The 17,076-nt window shown below is 51.7% G+C and overlaps 7 protein-coding genes across 9 annotated transcripts; 2 read left to right on the top strand and 5 right to left on the bottom strand.

Moving 5' to 3' along the window:
* Positions 1 to 34: 34 nt before the first annotated feature.
* LOC9649285 (O-fucosyltransferase 19) lies at positions 35 to 2,191 on the bottom strand. Its single transcript, XM_002985112.2, has 9 exons — positions 2,024 to 2,191; positions 1,801 to 1,911; positions 1,611 to 1,692; positions 1,469 to 1,542; positions 1,299 to 1,387; positions 1,112 to 1,244; positions 834 to 1,060; positions 300 to 779; positions 35 to 242 (listed from the first exon to the last, which is right to left on the bottom strand). The coding sequence occupies exons 1-9, from the start codon at positions 2,189 to 2,191 to the stop codon at positions 35 to 37; spliced, it is 1,572 nt and encodes a 523-aa protein (XP_002985158.2).
* Positions 2,192 to 2,318: 127 nt separating this feature from the next.
* On the bottom strand, positions 2,319 to 4,028 carry LOC9649284 (pentatricopeptide repeat-containing protein At2g13600). Its single transcript, XM_024659108.1, has one exon. It carries the CDS (start codon positions 4,026 to 4,028, stop codon positions 2,319 to 2,321), a length of 1,710 nt encoding a protein of 569 aa, XP_024514876.1.
* A 252-nt stretch (positions 4,029 to 4,280) lies between these two features.
* On the bottom strand, positions 4,281 to 6,216 carry LOC9649283 (F-box/kelch-repeat protein SKIP4). The gene is made up of 2 exons (XM_002985110.2): positions 6,136 to 6,216; positions 4,281 to 6,076 (listed from the first exon to the last, which is right to left on the bottom strand). The coding sequence occupies exon 2, from the start codon at positions 6,066 to 6,068 to the stop codon at positions 4,977 to 4,979; it is 1,092 nt and encodes a 363-aa protein (XP_002985156.1). The 5' UTR covers positions 6,069 to 6,076; positions 6,136 to 6,216; the 3' UTR covers positions 4,281 to 4,976.
* Positions 6,217 to 6,282: 66 nt separating this feature from the next.
* LOC9649503 (probable prefoldin subunit 3) lies at positions 6,283 to 7,619 on the bottom strand. Its single transcript, XM_002985109.2, has 6 exons — positions 7,442 to 7,619; positions 6,977 to 7,034; positions 6,834 to 6,905; positions 6,655 to 6,777; positions 6,492 to 6,593; positions 6,283 to 6,421 (listed from the first exon to the last, which is right to left on the bottom strand). The coding sequence occupies exons 1-6, from the start codon at positions 7,585 to 7,587 to the stop codon at positions 6,347 to 6,349; spliced, it is 576 nt and encodes a 191-aa protein (XP_002985155.1). The 5' UTR covers positions 7,588 to 7,619; the 3' UTR covers positions 6,283 to 6,346.
* A 17-nt stretch (positions 7,620 to 7,636) lies between these two features.
* LOC9649502 (ATP-dependent Clp protease proteolytic subunit-related protein 1, chloroplastic) lies at positions 7,637 to 9,578 on the top strand. The gene is made up of 9 exons (XM_002985228.2): positions 7,637 to 7,927; positions 8,026 to 8,141; positions 8,200 to 8,403; positions 8,472 to 8,576; positions 8,630 to 8,692; positions 8,765 to 8,876; positions 8,943 to 9,004; positions 9,082 to 9,264; positions 9,338 to 9,578. The coding sequence occupies exons 1-9, from the start codon at positions 7,690 to 7,692 to the stop codon at positions 9,428 to 9,430; spliced, it is 1,176 nt and encodes a 391-aa protein (XP_002985274.2). The 5' UTR covers positions 7,637 to 7,689; the 3' UTR covers positions 9,431 to 9,578.
* A 1,959-nt stretch (positions 9,579 to 11,537) lies between these two features.
* LOC9649282 (F-box protein At1g67340) lies at positions 11,538 to 13,994 on the top strand. Its single transcript, XM_024659071.1, has 3 exons — positions 11,538 to 12,164; positions 12,234 to 12,396; positions 12,638 to 13,994. Exons 1-3 carry the CDS (start codon positions 11,935 to 11,937, stop codon positions 13,715 to 13,717), a joined length of 1,473 nt encoding a protein of 490 aa, XP_024514839.1. The 5' UTR covers positions 11,538 to 11,934; the 3' UTR covers positions 13,718 to 13,994.
* LOC9649501 (armadillo repeat-containing protein 6) lies at positions 13,820 to 17,073 on the bottom strand. Of its 3 annotated transcripts, XR_002990148.1 has the most exons (11): positions 16,922 to 17,073; positions 16,586 to 16,855; positions 16,217 to 16,506; positions 16,026 to 16,157; positions 15,848 to 15,970; positions 15,672 to 15,779; positions 15,437 to 15,615; positions 15,244 to 15,372; positions 14,626 to 15,173; positions 14,213 to 14,565; positions 13,820 to 14,141 (listed from the first exon to the last, which is right to left on the bottom strand). XR_002990148.1 is itself a non-coding variant. In XM_024659072.1 (8 exons), exons 1-8 carry the CDS (start codon positions 17,070 to 17,072, stop codon positions 15,252 to 15,254), a joined length of 1,374 nt encoding a protein of 457 aa, XP_024514840.1. In that variant the 5' UTR covers position 17,073; the 3' UTR covers positions 15,192 to 15,251. The 3 variants fall into 3 exon arrangements, 1 of the variants encoding a protein (XP_024514840.1); XR_002990147.1 differs by having other exon boundaries at positions 13,820 to 14,565; XM_024659072.1 differs by lacking the exons at positions 13,820 to 14,141; positions 14,213 to 14,565; positions 14,626 to 15,173 and having other exon boundaries at positions 15,192 to 15,372.
* Between the last annotated feature and the right edge of the window lie 3 nt (positions 17,074 to 17,076).

Genomic DNA, 17,076 nt, shown 5'->3' with positions numbered 1-17,076 from the left:
CTCAGCCGTCTACCAGCAACCGTCTTCCTCCCTGCTAGCAAATCGTGGTTGTATTCTCACATATACACCCCGGTAGAGGGTTTGCGTAAAAGCTCTCCTCGAGCTTTGCGTTTGACGAGCCCGATTTCCTAAAGTGGGGTTCTCCCTGCCTGTTTCTATGAGTCTTTTGGACTTGGAGCTTGACACTGTCCCAGCCGATTGCCCGCCTCTCAAACTCATCAAAGATCCTCACGAGACGAGTCCTGGAACACAAGAATCGAAGAACATCACTCGTAAGAACTCGTAAACACTAGCCTTACCTGTCCGGGATCAAAGTCTTGCGGTGGCCGAGAAATCTTCGGTGTCCCTGCACTGCTCTCGCCATGTTTCCATCAAACGTTGGAATGAAAACGTCGCTCTCCACTGCCACCATGTAGTCGAGCGCTGCAAGCCTGTTTTGGAACCTCCGAAATGGCTTCAGCTCCTCGGGGGACGTGAGCGTCTCTTTCGTGACGACGTTGGGATATAGCGCCGTGAAGGACTGCATTCTTTGTCTTCCGCCATAGATCTCGCCCGCGGCGATGTATACCGTCGTGTTCTGTGGATATCCCAAGGCTCTCAGTAAGAGGCCAATCTCCAGTGGAGTTAGAGGGCAGCCACCAGAAGCTCTTCGAGTCTCGGCGTTGATCTCCTTCTCTTTCCAGCGACTTGTGTTGTAGCGGATTCTTCTAAGCTCGGATGCTTCTGCGTACGAGAGGCCTGCTGTACAACCCGAAAACGCTAGCATGTCCTTCTCGTATCTATCCAAGAAAAAGCAAAGTTAGAAAAAGGAGAAAAGGTCTGTAAAGGTGAACCTCAAATGTAGAGCGATATACGAGCCTCCCTTTTGCAGTCGTTTGACTATCCTGTTCCCTAAAGATCGAAGGCTCGGCTCAAACCGCAACGCCTTGTAGTTGGCTCTACAACGTAATCTTTGGAACTCGTCAGAGATTTGGTTCGCCAGCCTCGAGTCAGTCAGTGAAAAACGCAAAACCTTGTGTTTCAAAAGAAGAGGCAATATTTCTTCCTGGTAGTATGATACCTGCAAACAAATAAAAATTTCAGCGAACACTGCAGAATTAATAGTTCTTACTTGTGACCAAGATTTTGGTGCAAGTTGGAAAATGTCAGATGAATTAAAGTCGTTTGGAAGTGTTTTAACGATCCTGATGTCATGTTGCAGCTGTTTTATGAATTGATTTACGTCAAAAATGTCTTCGAAGTTACTGCAAAGAGAAAAAAAAACCAGTTCAAATGGCGAGAAAAGTGAAAGGAAATACCTCGGGTCATCCCAGTAAGAAGTATGATCGAGATCTGGAATCACCAATGTAGCGTTCATCACACGCGCCACTGCCACCATATCGCAGATCTAAACAATGCCCGTACATAAACTGCAAATCAGTCTATAGAATTCATGGACACGGAGCAAGAAACACTAAAGAAGACGTACGGCAGTTCTCATTTGGTTGAGCCCACCATTTGCAAAGGTCATCAAGTATCCATTTGTCTCACCGCTAGAACTTCCTGCAAGAAAGAAGAAAGGGGGGAACAATCTTAGAGATCCAAGCACAGAGAGAACAATCGGAAGTTACTTTTCTGGTAATTCGTGCGGTCGACACACTGATAGAATCTGGAATTCGGCTGACTCCACAAGCTCTCCACATTGCAATCCCTCTACACAGCCAAGAGATCAGCGATCTGGAAGAAAAGAGAAGATAAAGATCATGCCTTTGATCCCCTGGGAGGAGTAGCCGCTGCGCGAGATCCAGCCTTTTGGCACACATCCACGAGAATGCCAGTGTCCCCGAGCTGCCGCAAGCTGCCCTCGATGCATCGGAGATGATCCAGTTCGCCGGAGATTATCCGCGCCGTGCTCTTGCGCGCGCGCGCGACCTGTTCAAACTGCCGCCGTGATCAAGCGATGGATCGATCAAGAAAATCCGCCGCGGAGGGAGAATATCGAGAGGGGGAGCGATTGCGCGCGAGAAAGATCGGATCATCGTACCTTGAGCGGATTCTCGATGAGCCGGAAGCCGCCGGTGATGATCTGGACGACGAGGAAGAGCGAGAGGAGGCCGCCGAAGCAGTAGGATGCCACAGCTTTGCTCCTCCGGGAGCTCTGCTCCATGGCGCTCAAAGATTTCTTGGAGCCGCCCAAGAGGACGGGGGGCATCTTTGCAAAGTGTGCCCTAAACTTGCATTTACTTAAAATGTTGGATAATTCGGGCGCTAAATCTAAATGTTCTCCAAATTAATCTAGCCCTAAATTTTTTTTTGCCGCGGTTGAGTTACGTTTCTAATTAATCACAATTAATGGAGAAGGAATTTGCCGCCAAAACGAAGCACGCGCTCGCGCTAGCGCCGTCATCATCCAGCCCAGCGATTTGAGCAGCGACTAGAGCTCCTCGCTCCACATCGCCATGGACGATGCAAGCGCTGAGAAGAATGATCCACATCACGGCGTCGGCCTGGAAAGGTAAGAGCTCGATCGCCTCCTGCGCTCGATCCAGCTCGCCCAATCGTCCTAGCAGATCGACGAAACAGCCGTAGTGCTCCACGCTCGCGGCGATGCTGTGATCCTCGGCCATGGAACCCAGCAAGCCGCGAGCTCGCGACTCCAGTCCCAGATGGCTGCAAGCGTCGAGGACGTGCGTGAGTACGAACTCGTTTGGGCTCACTCCCTCGAGCGCCATCCGGAAGAACAAGCTCACTGCCGATGGCGATGACGATGATGGATCGCTGCGATCGCTCTGGGAGTACACTGCGATCATCGAGCTCCACGACTGGACGTCCCTGCAAGCCATCCTCTCGAAGGATCTCACAGCGTCTTCCACAGCTCCACACTTAGCGTAGAACTCCACCAGCGCGTTTCCAACCTGGACGGACTTCTCCTCCAGTGCCTTGCAGTAGCGCTCGTGAATCCTCCTCCCGGAATCCAGATCGCAGAGGCTGCCGCAGGAATCCAGGATGCTGGCAAGCACTACCCTGTCCGGCTCGCAGTCCATCGCCTCGAAGAGTTCCAGCGCTTCTCGGTGATGGCCGCACTGTCCATAGGCCGAGATCATCGCAGTCCAGGAGACGATGTTCCTCACCGCTAGCCGGTCGAAGACGTTCCTCGAATCCTCGCAGCTCTTGCATCTCCCATACATGCTCACCAGCGCGTTCCCGACGATAGAATCGCTCTCCAGGCCGCCGCTACGGGCAACTCCATGCAAAGCTCTCGCCATCGCTAGACTTCCAATGCTTCCACAGGCGCTCACGAAAGTCACACTGTCCGCTTTCGCGCCCTCGAGCAGCATGGATCGGAAGACAAGAATGGCCTCGGCTCCGAAACTGTTCTGCGAGTACGCTGCAAGCATCGCGTTCCAGGAGCTCGTGCTCTTGCTGGAGAGCTCGTCGTCGAAGAAACTCTTGGCATCCGCGACGCTGCCGCACTTCCCAAGCATGCTAACGATCGAGCTTCCCACCAGCGAGTTCTCCAGGATCATCCGGCTTCCTCTGATGCTCTCAAGAACCGCTCTTCCAGCTTTCAAGCAGCGGAGATTCGCGCAGGCCGCGAGCACGGCCAAGATGGTGAAGTCGTCGGCTGCGACTCCTTCCACGCACATCTCCCTGTAGAGCCGGAGGGCTTCCCTGTCGCGGCCATTTTGCGTGTAGACACCGGCCATGAGATTCCACGTAAAGACGTTCTTCGTGCGTATCCTGTTGAAGACCGCTCGCGCCTCCTCCAGGCTGCCACACTTGCCATACATCTCCACCAAGAGATTCCCCAGAAATCTTCCGAAAAGCCCCTCTTGCACCAGCTTCTCGTGAAGCCGCCTGCCTCTGGCGTAGTCCCCGAGTGTGCCACACTCGCGAAGAAGAATGGCGTACTTGTCCAAGTTGTCCAGCGGCCTCGCTTCGCTTGACAGCCACCGAAGAAGCAAGAATCCACGCCTTTCCTTCCCGTGGTGAGTGAGACATAGTTCTCTGTAGTAGAGCTCAATGCCTTGGCAGCGTCTGAGAGTCATGGCCAAGCCCAGCACGAAGATCCTTGAATAGTCGCGGAAGCTCCATCCATTTCAGCTTGGACGGATCCAAGACGCAAAGGCCGCGTACAGCGATTTCGCTGCATTGCCGGACGCACCTCAGAAAGCCGTGATTCCGCCGCGTCCAGCGCCAGAATCCACCCCTTCCTGCTCGCCTCTACCTCCTCTTCGTCCATCGCGAAGAGGAGAAGAGCCCTAAGAGATTAGGGTTTAAAGGTCTTTCAAACGGGTATATTTCCAAATTTGGTTTTATCCAATAAATTAATTGAAAGCTTATTTCCAAAAGCGATCATCTGAAGGCCACCAGCGTTAACGACGATCCCATGGCTTTAGCTTGCATAAAACTTTATCCATGAAGCTCGAGAGCTTCTCGGTCGATCTCACCGATAGCCTGTGTAACGTAGAACGCGTCATAGAGCTCGTGACATGGTGCCGAAGTGACGCACGGAGCTATGATCCACACCATGCACAGCTCTCGCCTCTGCTGCTAGTCATCCAAGGCTTCCACACGCGTCTACAAGAACCTGTTCCTGCTCGTCGTCCACGAACCTGTTGGCATCTCTGGCCCAAGCTTTCCCAAAGACCGCTTCTAAAGAGCCGAGATTGATGGAGTGACACTTCCCAAGAGCCGGAGCCAGACAGAAGCCATTATCTTTTCGTTCGCATCCTGTCCAAAACTCCTCCAAGCGATCACACTTCTACCAAAAAGTTCCCCAGAAACCTGACCCGCTTCTCATGAACTCGTCTCCCTCCAGTATAACCCCACAATCCCGAAGAAGACCACCATACTTGTATATAAATTGTCGAGCGGCTTCGCTTCGCTTGATAGCCATCGAAGTAGTAAGAATCCATGTTTCCCTTCCTGCGGTGATAACCTGAACCTGTGTCGTAAGTTTCCTGCGTTTCCCCCTCTACCTGTAATCTAAACCTCTAGAGCTCAATGACGTTGCAGCTCACAACTACATCGTCCACTGACCGAAGCCCTTCTATGGAAGAAGTCACCAGCAGCCCCCTGTGCTTCCCTGCTTCCTCTAAGTTCAAGACCATGGTCTTGAGCCCGCGTCCTACAACATATAAGTTCTTCCCAACAGCGGCGATCCGGCAAGGAGTCCGAATGGAATGAGGAGAAAGCCTGCCAACCGTGTTCCATTCCCCAGTAGCCCTGTTGAGCACCATGAGCTTGATCCCCAGAGTCTGGTCGAGCATGTAAACGTCGCCCCCGACTGCCACAGCCGGGCCACACCACTGCCGGGTCATTTGATTGTCGAGAGCGTCCCAAGCATTCGCCTGTGGATCATACACCGCGGCGTAGAATGGCGGTATGATCCCCGGGCTGGCATGCCGCACGTAAATCCTTCCGTCCAGCACCAGCGACTCGCCCAAGTCCGAGACGATGTTTGGATCGTTGTAGAGCGACCAGTGGTTCTTCTCCTTGTCGAAAATCTCCCACGAAGTGAGAGCTCCCGAGACTAGTCCCATGCCACCGATCGCGTAGAGACGATCGCTGGAGGAGCCGCTGACGAAGTGGCATCGCGCGACTTCCATGCGTGGAGCCCCGGACCATCTGTTCTTGAGAGCGTCGTATCGCCACACCTCGGCGGTGGGCTCTTCGTACTTATCACAGCCACCCATAACGAAGAGCTCCCGGCCCAGCACCGCGCAAGTGAGGCCGAATTTCCCTGCCAGATCCTCGGGCAATCGCGGCAGCTCCATCCACTTGCGCTTGGAGGGATCCAAGACGTGCCAGGAAAGGCACTCCGACTTGTCCCTGCTGAGAGCGTAGAGCCATCCCTCCGCCACGCCCAACCCCCGCCGCAGCGCTGGCAGCTGCTCGCTGGTGAGGATTTGGCACCATCGCCGGCACACGGACCTCAAGGCGCTGTGATCCTGCCGAGCCGCCCGGGCTAGGCATCGCAGCGCCAGATCGTCCGGCAAGCCAGGGATCAAAAGCTGCTGCTGGCTCTCTTCCTCTTCCTCGTCCTCCTCGCCACCTCCTCTTCCTCTATCGCTCGCGCCATGCATTCTTGCCGCTGCCAGAGGAATCAAGAGCGTTCTAGAACGATGATCGCGAAAAGAAGAGAAATCTCACCGAAATATCGAGATTCTTGCCGCTGGAGAGGCGAGATTTCGAGGGATTTCACCGGGGATTAGATCGAATCTGCGCATCCATCCCGGCCGTGCGGCATCCGCTCGCTCCAAGAGCCCTAAAAACTAAGAACACCAAACAAGCCACACGTGGACAAAGCATAACCGTCGAATTTAACTATCTCAAATCCCAAAGAATTTTAACGGTGTGTTCTTCAGGGATCGTCCTTTTGTTGTTTTGACTTGCGGCGGTTATGTACATCCCAATTGTACACTCTCGCGATTGTCACCTGAGTTCCAGTGATAAGCTTGAGATTCACAAAGCTAAGGAGAAACAAACGATTTTTGGGAGAGAAATACCTCGGTCACGGTGACTTGGTCTCGTATGAACTTGAGATCTTCGATGATAGCCTCAAGGCTGGAGTTTGCGTTCTCCAGGTTCTTCTTTAAGAGCAACAGTGCCTAAGAAACACAAATGGAAGACATTGATCAAAGGGAAGAAGAAGAAAAACGAGATCTTTACCTCGTCGTATGAGTATTCGAGCATCACATTGGCACCCAGCCACAAGCAAACGGAGTCTCCATCGTCTACACGCGCTTGCGAGTAGATCCCTTCGGCTAGCTCGAAATCCACCGTCATTGGTTCCTGAACGTAGAAGAAAATTAGATTTTCGATGGAGGAAACATACTATCATCTTATACCTCGCCTGAACTCTTCTTGCTCAACAGTGCCTCGACGATATCCAGGCATTTCTTTATGTCTGGAATTTTAGCCTGTAACAGCGGTTTTAGGAACCAGCGATCTTCCACAGTCGGGCAGTGCAAAGATCACACTTACAAAGTACCTGAAGGTCTCTTCTTTGCGCTAGCAGTTTCATTTCCGCGACTTTGTATTGCTGAAGTCTGCCAAAGGGAAGAAAGAATAGTTTCAGCATAGACTCAATTGCAAATGATCATGAAACCAGAAGATGCTATGGATCGAGCCAAAGTTTCTATTTTTCAAAATGATTTCATGCAAAAACTCGAGCTCTTTGAGATCATGCAGCCAAAAATGAAATACTACCAAGAAAGTGCTCGATCGATACCAAAATCCATCGCAAATGATCATGAAACCAAAAGATGCTGCGGATCGAGCCAAAGTTTCTATTTTTCAAAATGGTTTCATGCAAAACTCGAGCTCTTTGAGATCATGCAGCCAAAAAAATGAAATCCAACCAAGAAAGTGCTCGATCGACAGCAAAATCCATCGGCAACAATAGTATCCTACCCAGCTGAGAGGCCAAGAAGTAGAATGTAGCTCGATCTCTTACCTGTCTTGAAGAGAAACAAGCGCGCTCGACGCATCGGAGGCCGTCTTCTCCAAGAAAACCTGGACATCTTCAACAAACGGCGCCGCCGGAATTCCTCGCCTCTCGGCTGGCGAGGGCGAAGGAGATGATGCCACTGCCGCCGCCATCCCCTAGCTTAGCTTCCCAGATTAGGGCAAATTTGAAATGGCTTGGTTCCCCGGTTCGATTCCCATCAACAGATAATATTTGTTCTTCCTCCCTCTACGAGAATGGCTATGGCGACGAGGGTTCCAGCGCCATGGAGCTCCAGGTGTGGGATTTGTGGAAGCGCAACGTCACAAAGGCAGCAGAATCAGCAGCTCGCATCGGGTATGTCTCCGTTTGTTGGAAGATTCGAGCCGCCGCGATTGCGCCTCGCCGCGAGCTCGTCGAGGTTTCCGGCGATTGCAAGCGCGTCCATGGATCACATTCCTAAGCGATTTCACGAAGATAATCTTCAAGACGGACGTAAGTGGCGTGAATGGATTGAATTCTTCTCTCATAGTATCTCTCATAGTGATATTTCTTCGTTCTAGTTTTTGTTCTCATGTCTTTCTTTGTTGCAGTGATGGATAATTTCAAGAACGTTCCTCAAAGTTTATACGGCCTCACTCCCGCTCAGATGGATATGTTCCTCGTCGACGATAATCCTTTCACGAAAAAATCCAAAGAACTCACAGAGGTTTGTTTGCATCATAACTTTCGCAACTGGAATTGATAGAGAGCGTGGATTTTTCCAGGAATCAATAACATCCAAAGCCCACTATCGAGATGGCTCTGGTGTATGGAGTCCTGCTTCTTTTCAAGGTGGAGCTTCGAGGCTAAGCATGAGCGTGAACATGTACCGTGGTGGTGGTGGTGGAGGACTCATGCGACCAAAATCAGCTCCGCCTGACTTGCCATCTCTTCTTCTAGATGCCCGAATCGTTTACTTGGGAATGGCCGTGAGTTTTGTGATGTGGTGTTTTCTCAAGTGAAAGCTTCATCTCTTTTCTTTTTTCGTTTTCCTCAGATAGTACCAGCTGTGACTGAGCTAATAGTCGCGGAGATGCTTTTCCTGGACTTCGATAATCCTAGCAAACCGATCTACTTGTATATAAACTGCTCTGGCACACAGGTAACTATCTTTTTTCCTGTTTGTCCTTGGTGTTTACTTTGTTATGGATCCAGAATGAGAAGAAGGAAAGCGTTGGTTTCGAAACAGAAGCTTATGCGATTGCTGATACTATGTCGGTGAGATTCTCATGTCGCTTTCTTCTTCTTTCCTAGGGTATTTAATATTCTTCTGGATGTTTGATCATGCAGTACGTGAAGTCCAAAGTTTACACAGTAAACTGTGGAATGGCATTCGGTCAAGCAGCGATGCTTCTCTCAGTGGGTGAAAAAGGCTTCCGTGCAGTACAGCCGAGCTCCTCCAGTGAGTGCTTCCATTTGACTTTTGTAGTTTGGAATTCCTCACACGACGTCCGCTGACTCTGTGCAGCCAAGCTCTACGCTCCCAAAGTTAATCAATCGAGCGGGTCGGCCATAGACATGTTCATCAAGGTTGTTGCTTGTTCTCGACATGCATGCAGAACCTTCTCATGTCGTTTTGTTTTTCTCTTTTCTTCGTTGTTTTCCAGGCGAAGGAATTGGACTCCAACACGAAGTACTACATTGACTTGTTGGCGAAGGGAACGGGCAAGCCGGAAGAAGAAATTGCTAAAGATATTCAACGTCCCAAGTACTTCAAGGCCAAAGAAGCTGTCGAGTATGGTCTGGCTGACAAAGTGATTGAAGAACCGGACGTTCTGATGGATGCCAAGGTAACCAAAGTTAACTCACCCGAGCCCATCGCTTGCTCACTCGTGTTCTTGTTTTTGTTTTGTTTTCTTTTAGAACTACGACGAGCTACTTCTCCAGTCTAAAGCTGCAAAGGCTGGGTTTGGTGGTCGATCTGGTCCACAGGCAGCTCCAGCTGGGCCTCGCTAAGCAAAAAGGGTCCTCAACGACACTATTTTGCAGGTAGCGAGTGTATTCTTCTGTTCCTTCTTGTTCGTTCTCTTTTACACAACCTCTGCACATTGGTTTGTAAACTTTCAACAGAAGGGAATGGGAATCTAAGAAACTTTCCAAGGTCCGTTTCGCCTTTGCGTAGTGCAAGAGATCACAATCTCGTGGATCCCATTAGTGGAGTGAGTAAGTGGAAGCAACGCACACACAGGTCCTGAGCTGGAAACGAGTAAAGATATGGTGGAGTGTAGTATGATCCATCTCAAGTCAAAGCTAGATAAACGAGAAAAACTATACATACGAGGCCTCATGAGGAGAGGCCACCTATAAGCTATTCCGAAAAGCTCTCGTATCCTAGGGTGTAGTGACCATGATAGCGATGATGATTTAAATCATATGGCTGGCCTTAACAAAAACGACAGCGAGCTATTTCCACATTCGTGAAGGAATACGAAGAGATCACGAAGGCCAAACAAACGAGACTTAAACAAATCGTCAAGAGTTGCTCTTCCTGTTGCTAAAGTCAATATCGAAAGCTACGTAGCCTATACAAAGAACGAAAAAGAAAAAGCAGAGAGATCTAAAAGGAACGAGCAAGCAAAGCTCGGAGTTTAGTAAGGATTTTAATTCCAAAGACGTGACATCTTCGTGGCCTTGACGCTGAGCGGGGTCCAACCCGCGGCCCACCCATTAAACCCGGCTTTCTTTTCAAACCGGGCGGGATATTCGACCCGAGATTCCCAACGGTCAGTGTCGTACGGCGCGGCGGCGGCCCAATGATGCAGTACGGGGGCATTGCCCCCCGGGACGGAGGTTTGACCCGCCCGGCCCGGGGAGCCATGCCACGTGTCGCACCAGCCGGCCCGTTCCGCGGTTCTCGGCCGGCAGGCAGCGTAACCGCCGTTGCCCGGCCGGCGGGGCAGGGTAACCGCCGGCGGGCGCCCATTATTGCGGCGTGACGTAGGAAGGGGTGTGTTGAGTGTAGGACTCTGTCCCTAGCCTGGAGAACTGTCCCTAAATCTTGCCAGGGTTGCCAGATGGACCATAATTGCGCCACCCCTGCCTCCAACGTCTAGGGTTTCAAGATTCCACAAGGTTGTTAGTAAAATCCGCGCTCGATGATACAAAGATTATAATCCCTTGATTGGGTCAATCTCTCTTTGCCGCTTGTATGGAAAAAATCTAAAAATCAAAGCACGGTGTCAAAGCATTGGACGCGACCAAAAATGTTGCTTGTCAACGAACAAAGATCACACCCAGTCAATCGAGAGACTCAAGAATTTCTATACGGTCACTTGGCAGCCCGCCTCTTTGGACGATTCAATCCGTCTGAATTGACCACATTCTCTCTTTACGTAGAGGAGAGTGATTCCTTGGAGAAACCCAAAGCAAAGCCGCCAAGCCACAACACTAACAGTGTGCTTGGACGAAATGAGGGGATTGGAAATCATGCGAGATTCTAGAAGCCGCCGGGGATGGTTCTTATTGTTTTCCTCTGTGTGTCCATTGTCTGAAAGAAAACCACGCGCCACTCTGCGTAGGGCTCAAGTTATAAAGCTCGAGCGAGTTTTTCTTGGTTTTGTGTGCAAGTTTCCCCCTCAAGTGGTGGATTGAGTGCACCACCCTTGGAAAGTAAAATATTCGGCCTATACTTTAAACGTTTGAAACCTTATAAAAATTTCGTTGGCATTATTCATGTCAAGACCACGAGGTCTAGAGCTTGAGATCCATACGCAAAGAAAGGGGCAAAAAGAAAATAAACGAAATAAATACCGCCAGATAGCGATTTGAAGCCTACCGCGGCTACCGTGCGGTGGCCGCGGTAAGCCGCGTGCGGCGGTGAGAGATTCCCGCCGTCCACGTGCTCCGTGAGGCTTTGACCGGCCCCGTAATGCCACGGGAGATCGCAGCCGTCCGTCACCGCGGTGCCCCCAATCGGGATGACATTCTCTTTTGAGAATGTGGACGTGCGTGGGCGAGGGAGGGGGCCATTCTGCTACGGAATGTGCTGCCTCGTGCGTGTGGTTGCTACCCATGGCGCCATATATTTTGTATATTCATTCCTTGTTCGTCTCTCTCCTTTTCTTTTCCTTGCTTTGTTTTCTTCCCTTAAAGCCGCCTGGCTGGGCGCTAGGGCTTGGCGGAGAGCTCACAGGAAGAGGGAGAGCTCGAGAGCGCGCCTGGCGGCAGATTCTCGATCGATCTCGATCGATGCTGCCGTGTTAGCAAAGGTAGCAGGAGGAAGATTTTGCAAGCATTCGGCGTCGGATTGCCCGACGCCTTGGAAAGATCGTCGCCCGGGGGGCTTGTTTTCTTCTTCTTTCTTCCCAGGTCAATCCCCCAGGCGCTTCCATTGGTTAGAAGATCCGGGAATTCGCAATCCAATCCTCCTCTCTTTCTATTCTGCGCTCCTTCTCGCGATCTTTTCTTCCAAGAAGAGAAATATTTCGAGCGATCTTGCGCGAGAGAGAGAGAGAGAGGGGATGAGGACTCGGCGGGGGAACTATCCCTCTCCTTCCGATGGGATCACTTTCAGCATCAAGCCCAGCGTCCAGAAGCGGCGGCTGCCGAGCGGCACATCCGACCGGCCAGCGAAAGCCGCTCGAGCGCCGTGCTTCTTCGATTCCCTGCACGACGACGTGCTCATCACGATCATCACGGCGGTGAGCTCCACGGCGTCGTCGCCGGCCGATCTCGTCAACACCATGCTCACGTAAGTTCCATTTTTTTCGCCTCTCCCTTATTGATCAAGGACTGATTTTTTTCCTTTCGTCCCTTCCAGCTGCCGGAGATTCTGCGCGGCCGCCACGAATCCCCACGTCCTGGCCAACGCATCCACCGCCGCGCTGGCCGTGAAAGCATCGAGCTGGTCTGATGGATCGTCGCGCTTCCTCAAGCAGTGCGCCGACGCTGGCAACATCGAGGCTTGTTACACAGTGGGAATGGTAAGCTCCTGCACAATCCATCGCTCACTCATTTCCTTTCCAGTTTCGTTTGGTTTTTCCCTGCTCGATGGATAACGTTACGATGCGTTTTCTCGCGTTTTTTTTTCCCTTTTCCACGCTCTTACAGCGATCTCAAAGTCTTTACTTTTTCCTCCCTTATGGACAGTTATCCGATGTTTCCTCGCCTTTTCTTTAGTTCCACGACGAAGAAACTCACTCTGTGACTTCCTCTCTATTCCAGATTCGATTCTACTGCCTCCATAACAGAGGCGGCGGCGCCTCCCTCATGGCCAAGGCGGCGATGGCGTCCCACGCGGCGGCGCTCCACTCCTTAGCGGTTATCCAATTCAATGGCAGCGGGGGAAGCAGGAAGGACAAGGACCTCAAGGCGGGCGTTGCGTTGTGCGCGAGGGCGGCGTCGCTGGGCCACGTCGATGCAATGCGCGAGCTCGGCCACTGCCTGCAGGACGGCTACGGCGTCGCCCAGAACGTGGTCAAGGGGAGGGGACTGCTGCTCGAGGCCAACACCAGGGAGGCGGCGGCGGCGGTGGCGCAGTCGCCACGCCGCTTCATGGAGGCGGCGCTCCACCTCACTGCCAAGGGCGGCGCCATGGCATGCCTCCACCACCACCTGCATTACTACGCCGTCCTTGGCAAAGGCGCGCTGGCCAAATCATCCTCCTCGTCGCCTTTGCTCCAGCAATCCCAGGATCATCATCATCATCATCATCAGCAGCAGCAATCCGAGAGGACCCAACTCCACCAGCATCACCACCAACAGCACCAACGATCGATGCTCTTGTCGCCAATTACGAGTAACTCCGGAGGAGGATTGTATTGCTCGTCACCACCATCGACGCCAGCAGCAGCAGCAACAGTATCGGCGATCGAGTGCCACCCGGTGTACACACTGCTCCAGAGCGGGGGGTGCTCGCTACTCAGTGACTTTGGCTGCAACGTTCCTCCACCCAAGCTGCACGTAGCAAACCGGTTCATGGTCGATTGGTTCGTGGCCAAGCCGCCCGAGTCGGGGCTCCGCCTGTGCTCGCACTCCAACTGTGGGCGGCCCGAGTCGCGGCGGCACGAGTTCCGGCGTTGCTCGGCCTGCGGCTCGGTAAATTATTGCTCGAGGGCGTGCCAGGCCTTGGACTGGAAGATACGGCACAAGTGCGACTGTACGCCGGTGCCGGACTGGGAGGACCGGGAGGAGAATGGCGGCGGCGGCGGCGCTGGTGGTGGCGGTGGTGGCGAAAGAGGAGGAGACGAGGAGGATGATGACGAAGAGCAGCGCCAGGGCTTTGATGAGATGGAGGAATCTTAAATGAGGGGCTGGGCGCGCTCTGTCTGGCTGCGGGCATGGCATCTGGCAGAGCTTTAATTGCAAAAGCTCTGGGTCAAGGCCGGTCAAGGCTGGTCAAGGCGGGGCTAAAAGGAACTATATACTGTCCGGACTCTCTGCCCGCGCACACACAAACGAACATTAAATCAATGGAGAGGAGCCGCCGGGAAAAAAGAGAGGTGGTTTTCTAGAGAGCCAATATACCTGGATGGAGCAGTGCTGCAATGCCAAGCAAGCAATGAGGCATTCGTTTGATTCACTCCTCTTCCTCTGCGTCTTTGTTGCTTTTGGCAGTCTGTTCTAGCAGCGTCGTCCGGGCAGGGCAGCGAGTCGCTCTTTTGGGATGGCAGCGATAATTGCGTGGGGTGGCGTTGATGTTGGTGATCATAGATAGCGCACAGAATCTCTGGAAAAGAAAAACGAGAGAAGGATTAGTAAACAAGCATAGGAGAATTTTTTGCGGCAAGAAAGACCGACCTGTCAGCTGCTGCCAACTACCATTGAAAGTAGAGCTGATTTATGATGATGAGAGCCGTGCTGCGCGCGAGATTGGTGCCGGAGAAGTCACAGTTGGGGATAGAGGTTTAAGTGGTCTCTTGTCCGCATAATTTGAGCCGGTGTGTTTGTGGTGCGCGAGATAGACGTAAAGGTCGCTCGGCAGCGCTGTAAAGGTGCTGATAGTGTTGTCGTCTCGATCGTTGATGGTCACTGGCCTGGATTGCGTTTTTGCTGAGCGAGCTGGGTGAGGATGAGAGCGCTTTCTCGCTCGGCAGCTCCTTTCTCGACATCGCAATCGGGCCGCGAGAAAAGAGAAAGCGCCATTGAATGCTCTGCAACGCAAAAACGTATTTAAAAGCAGGAAAGATGAAACTAAACCAGCGTTAACTCACGGATTGCTGCTGCGGTGAGGCAATTGTTTATCTCCATCACTCAATCGATCCGGTGGTTGCTGGTTCAAATCCATCTAGATTGACTGGTTCCGGCCGGGGAGGACAAGTTGAGGCGATGCGTACGTGTGTACGTGCGTGCGAGCGGCGAGTTCGTTGTCGCTGTGTTGTTCTCCCAGTCCCACACATTTACCTGTTGGGGTCGGGGGGGGCCTTCGCACGTCACTGCGGCGAACTTTTTGTGTGGTCCATCCATCTATCCATGGTTAGCTTGTCTTGGTTGGGATCCTCTTGCTCTTCCCCTCTCTTATTTGCCTCCTCCTCCGCCTTTTCGTGTTGCTTTGGTGTTGCGGCTTTTGTCTAGTAGCTCCGTCCACCCGCCTTTTCCCCGCCAAAGTGTTGGACACGGGAGTCGAGTTGACATACGTCCGTCCAAGTTGTTGGTGTTTGACGCACCCCTCCCGCGGAGATGCTTCCTGGCGGAATTTTCTCATCTTCTCCTCGACCGGTTGATGTGGAACGCTAAGAATCTGTTTGTCTACTTTCCCCATCTACACTCAACAACGACAGACTCACGTTAAGCGTTTTGATCAGTCGGCGCGTTTGCCGTAATGCATGTACCTCTTTCTCTAATTGTAATTGTCCAGGCCCAGGTCTCGCAACGCAGCAGAAGATGCGTCTTTGCAGCTGGCATGCCTGGATTTGGCTGCTCTTATCAGCTTCTCAAGGCCCCTTTCCAGTATCAGCGCCCTGACAAGCAAAAGAATATAAGTGAGAGGCATGCACGAAGGTGGGAGACAAAAAAATGCATTGCCTGTTCTCGGGATTCCGTGACGCTAGATTTCGCAGCATGTGACACGTTTGCTTTTGCATGCCTGGGGCCTGCGGGTGCTTGTCCATCATCTCCACCGCTAAGTCAATCGCGCCAGCCTCGACTGCTTTGGTAGCATTTGAAGGGGATCTCAACGTTATGGAAGCAATAGCAGACATCACCTGCCAGAGGGCACGGTCAGAGCTTTCTAATTTACGCAGGCAGTTTTTTCAAATACCTCTTGAATCACTGAAACGTCTTCTGAATAGCACGAAGCTAGCGTAACGAGTTTTTGACATCCTCCTTGCAAAACAATGGCATCTTTGTTGGCATCACTTAATGCCAGCTGCCACCCGGGACAAAAATCCATCAGCAACCGACTTAGACTGTACCGGACAAAAATTGTAGTCTCACCTGCGTTATCAGTGAGCACGCATTCTTAGCCAAGAGCTTGTTTGGCATTTTTGCAGATTCGTCCACGAACTCCAAAGTTAGCTCAAGTCCATTATCCCCCGTGATTGATTTACAGATCTCTTCCTGTTGATACATAGAACTTGAGTCTAATGGTAGAGTTCACAAAAATGATACGTACATTCACTGCCATAGCTTTCAATGTCGCACAAAGTGTCACCAACAGTGTAGGATCTTTTCGGTTGGATGAAGCCGTCTCCAAAACAGCGTTCACAGCTCCTGCCTTCCATATTGTTCTGGCGTTTTTAAAGGCCTGTAGAATAGACAGTACCAAAAAAAATTGAGAGAAGAATCAATCTAACTGCTGCTTACGTTTGAAGCTAGCACGTTAGTATCGTCGGGAGACACCAATGCTTTCAACGCGTCACAAGCACTGCTTAGTACTTCAGCATTCTCTACGTAGCGCCTCAGAAGTTTTATCAGCTTCTCATCCGCTTTTAAATGCATAAACTCCTCCTTAAGCATCTCGGATCCTGATGCTGATGACGCGATCACTGCTGCTGAGAGCATTGAAATCTCACTGGAGTCATCGTGTCTCGATAGAAAACTTAGAATCACTTCGCATCCAGCGGAGGAGAAGAAATCCTTCTTGGACTGCTCATCTGGAAGACAAAAAAAAACGAAAAAAAAAAATGGCTCGTTAGAAACCAGCACCAGACATATTCTGTTTGGTCAGCTTACCATTCAAGAGAGGGAGAAGCGTCTTCATCGCTGTGGAAACGTATGAAGCATTGTTTTCATCAATCAAACGCTTGCAAGCCAACACAGCTTTCTCAACAGCGCCATTTCTCACCGCAATGGAAGCGTTCTCGCCGGCAGAGGCCAGCCTCAGCTTGTCGAGCGCTTCGCAAAGACGATCCATACCAGCATTGTCGTCCACGGCCAGTTTCAGGTCTTTGATCGCTAGGATCACAGGATGCTCTTCTTTGCCGCGTCCGTCGGTGATAATCCCTGCCGGATCGTCAAGATAGATCAACATCGATTAACAGAGAAAGATAGAGCTCAGCGCACACGCACCTGTGAGATCGACGCCTTGCAGCTGGAATGTGTGCACCGCATCAGCGATCGCCTCACCCTCCTCCATCTCAAAATCTTCCACATTCTCTCGCACCGCGGCATCGAATGCCTCCTGTGAGATTTGCGCCTTGCGAGGAGGTGGAGGAGCCATTGCT

The sequence above is a fragment of the Selaginella moellendorffii genome, unplaced genomic scaffold (assembly GCF_000143415.4).
Source record: "Selaginella moellendorffii unplaced genomic scaffold, v1.0 SELMOscaffold_66, whole genome shotgun sequence".
NCBI classification, from domain to species: Eukaryota; Viridiplantae; Streptophyta; class Lycopodiopsida; order Selaginellales; family Selaginellaceae; genus Selaginella; species Selaginella moellendorffii.
The sequence above is the reverse complement of the archived record's forward strand: the minus strand, read 5'-3'. Positions and strand labels throughout refer to the sequence as shown.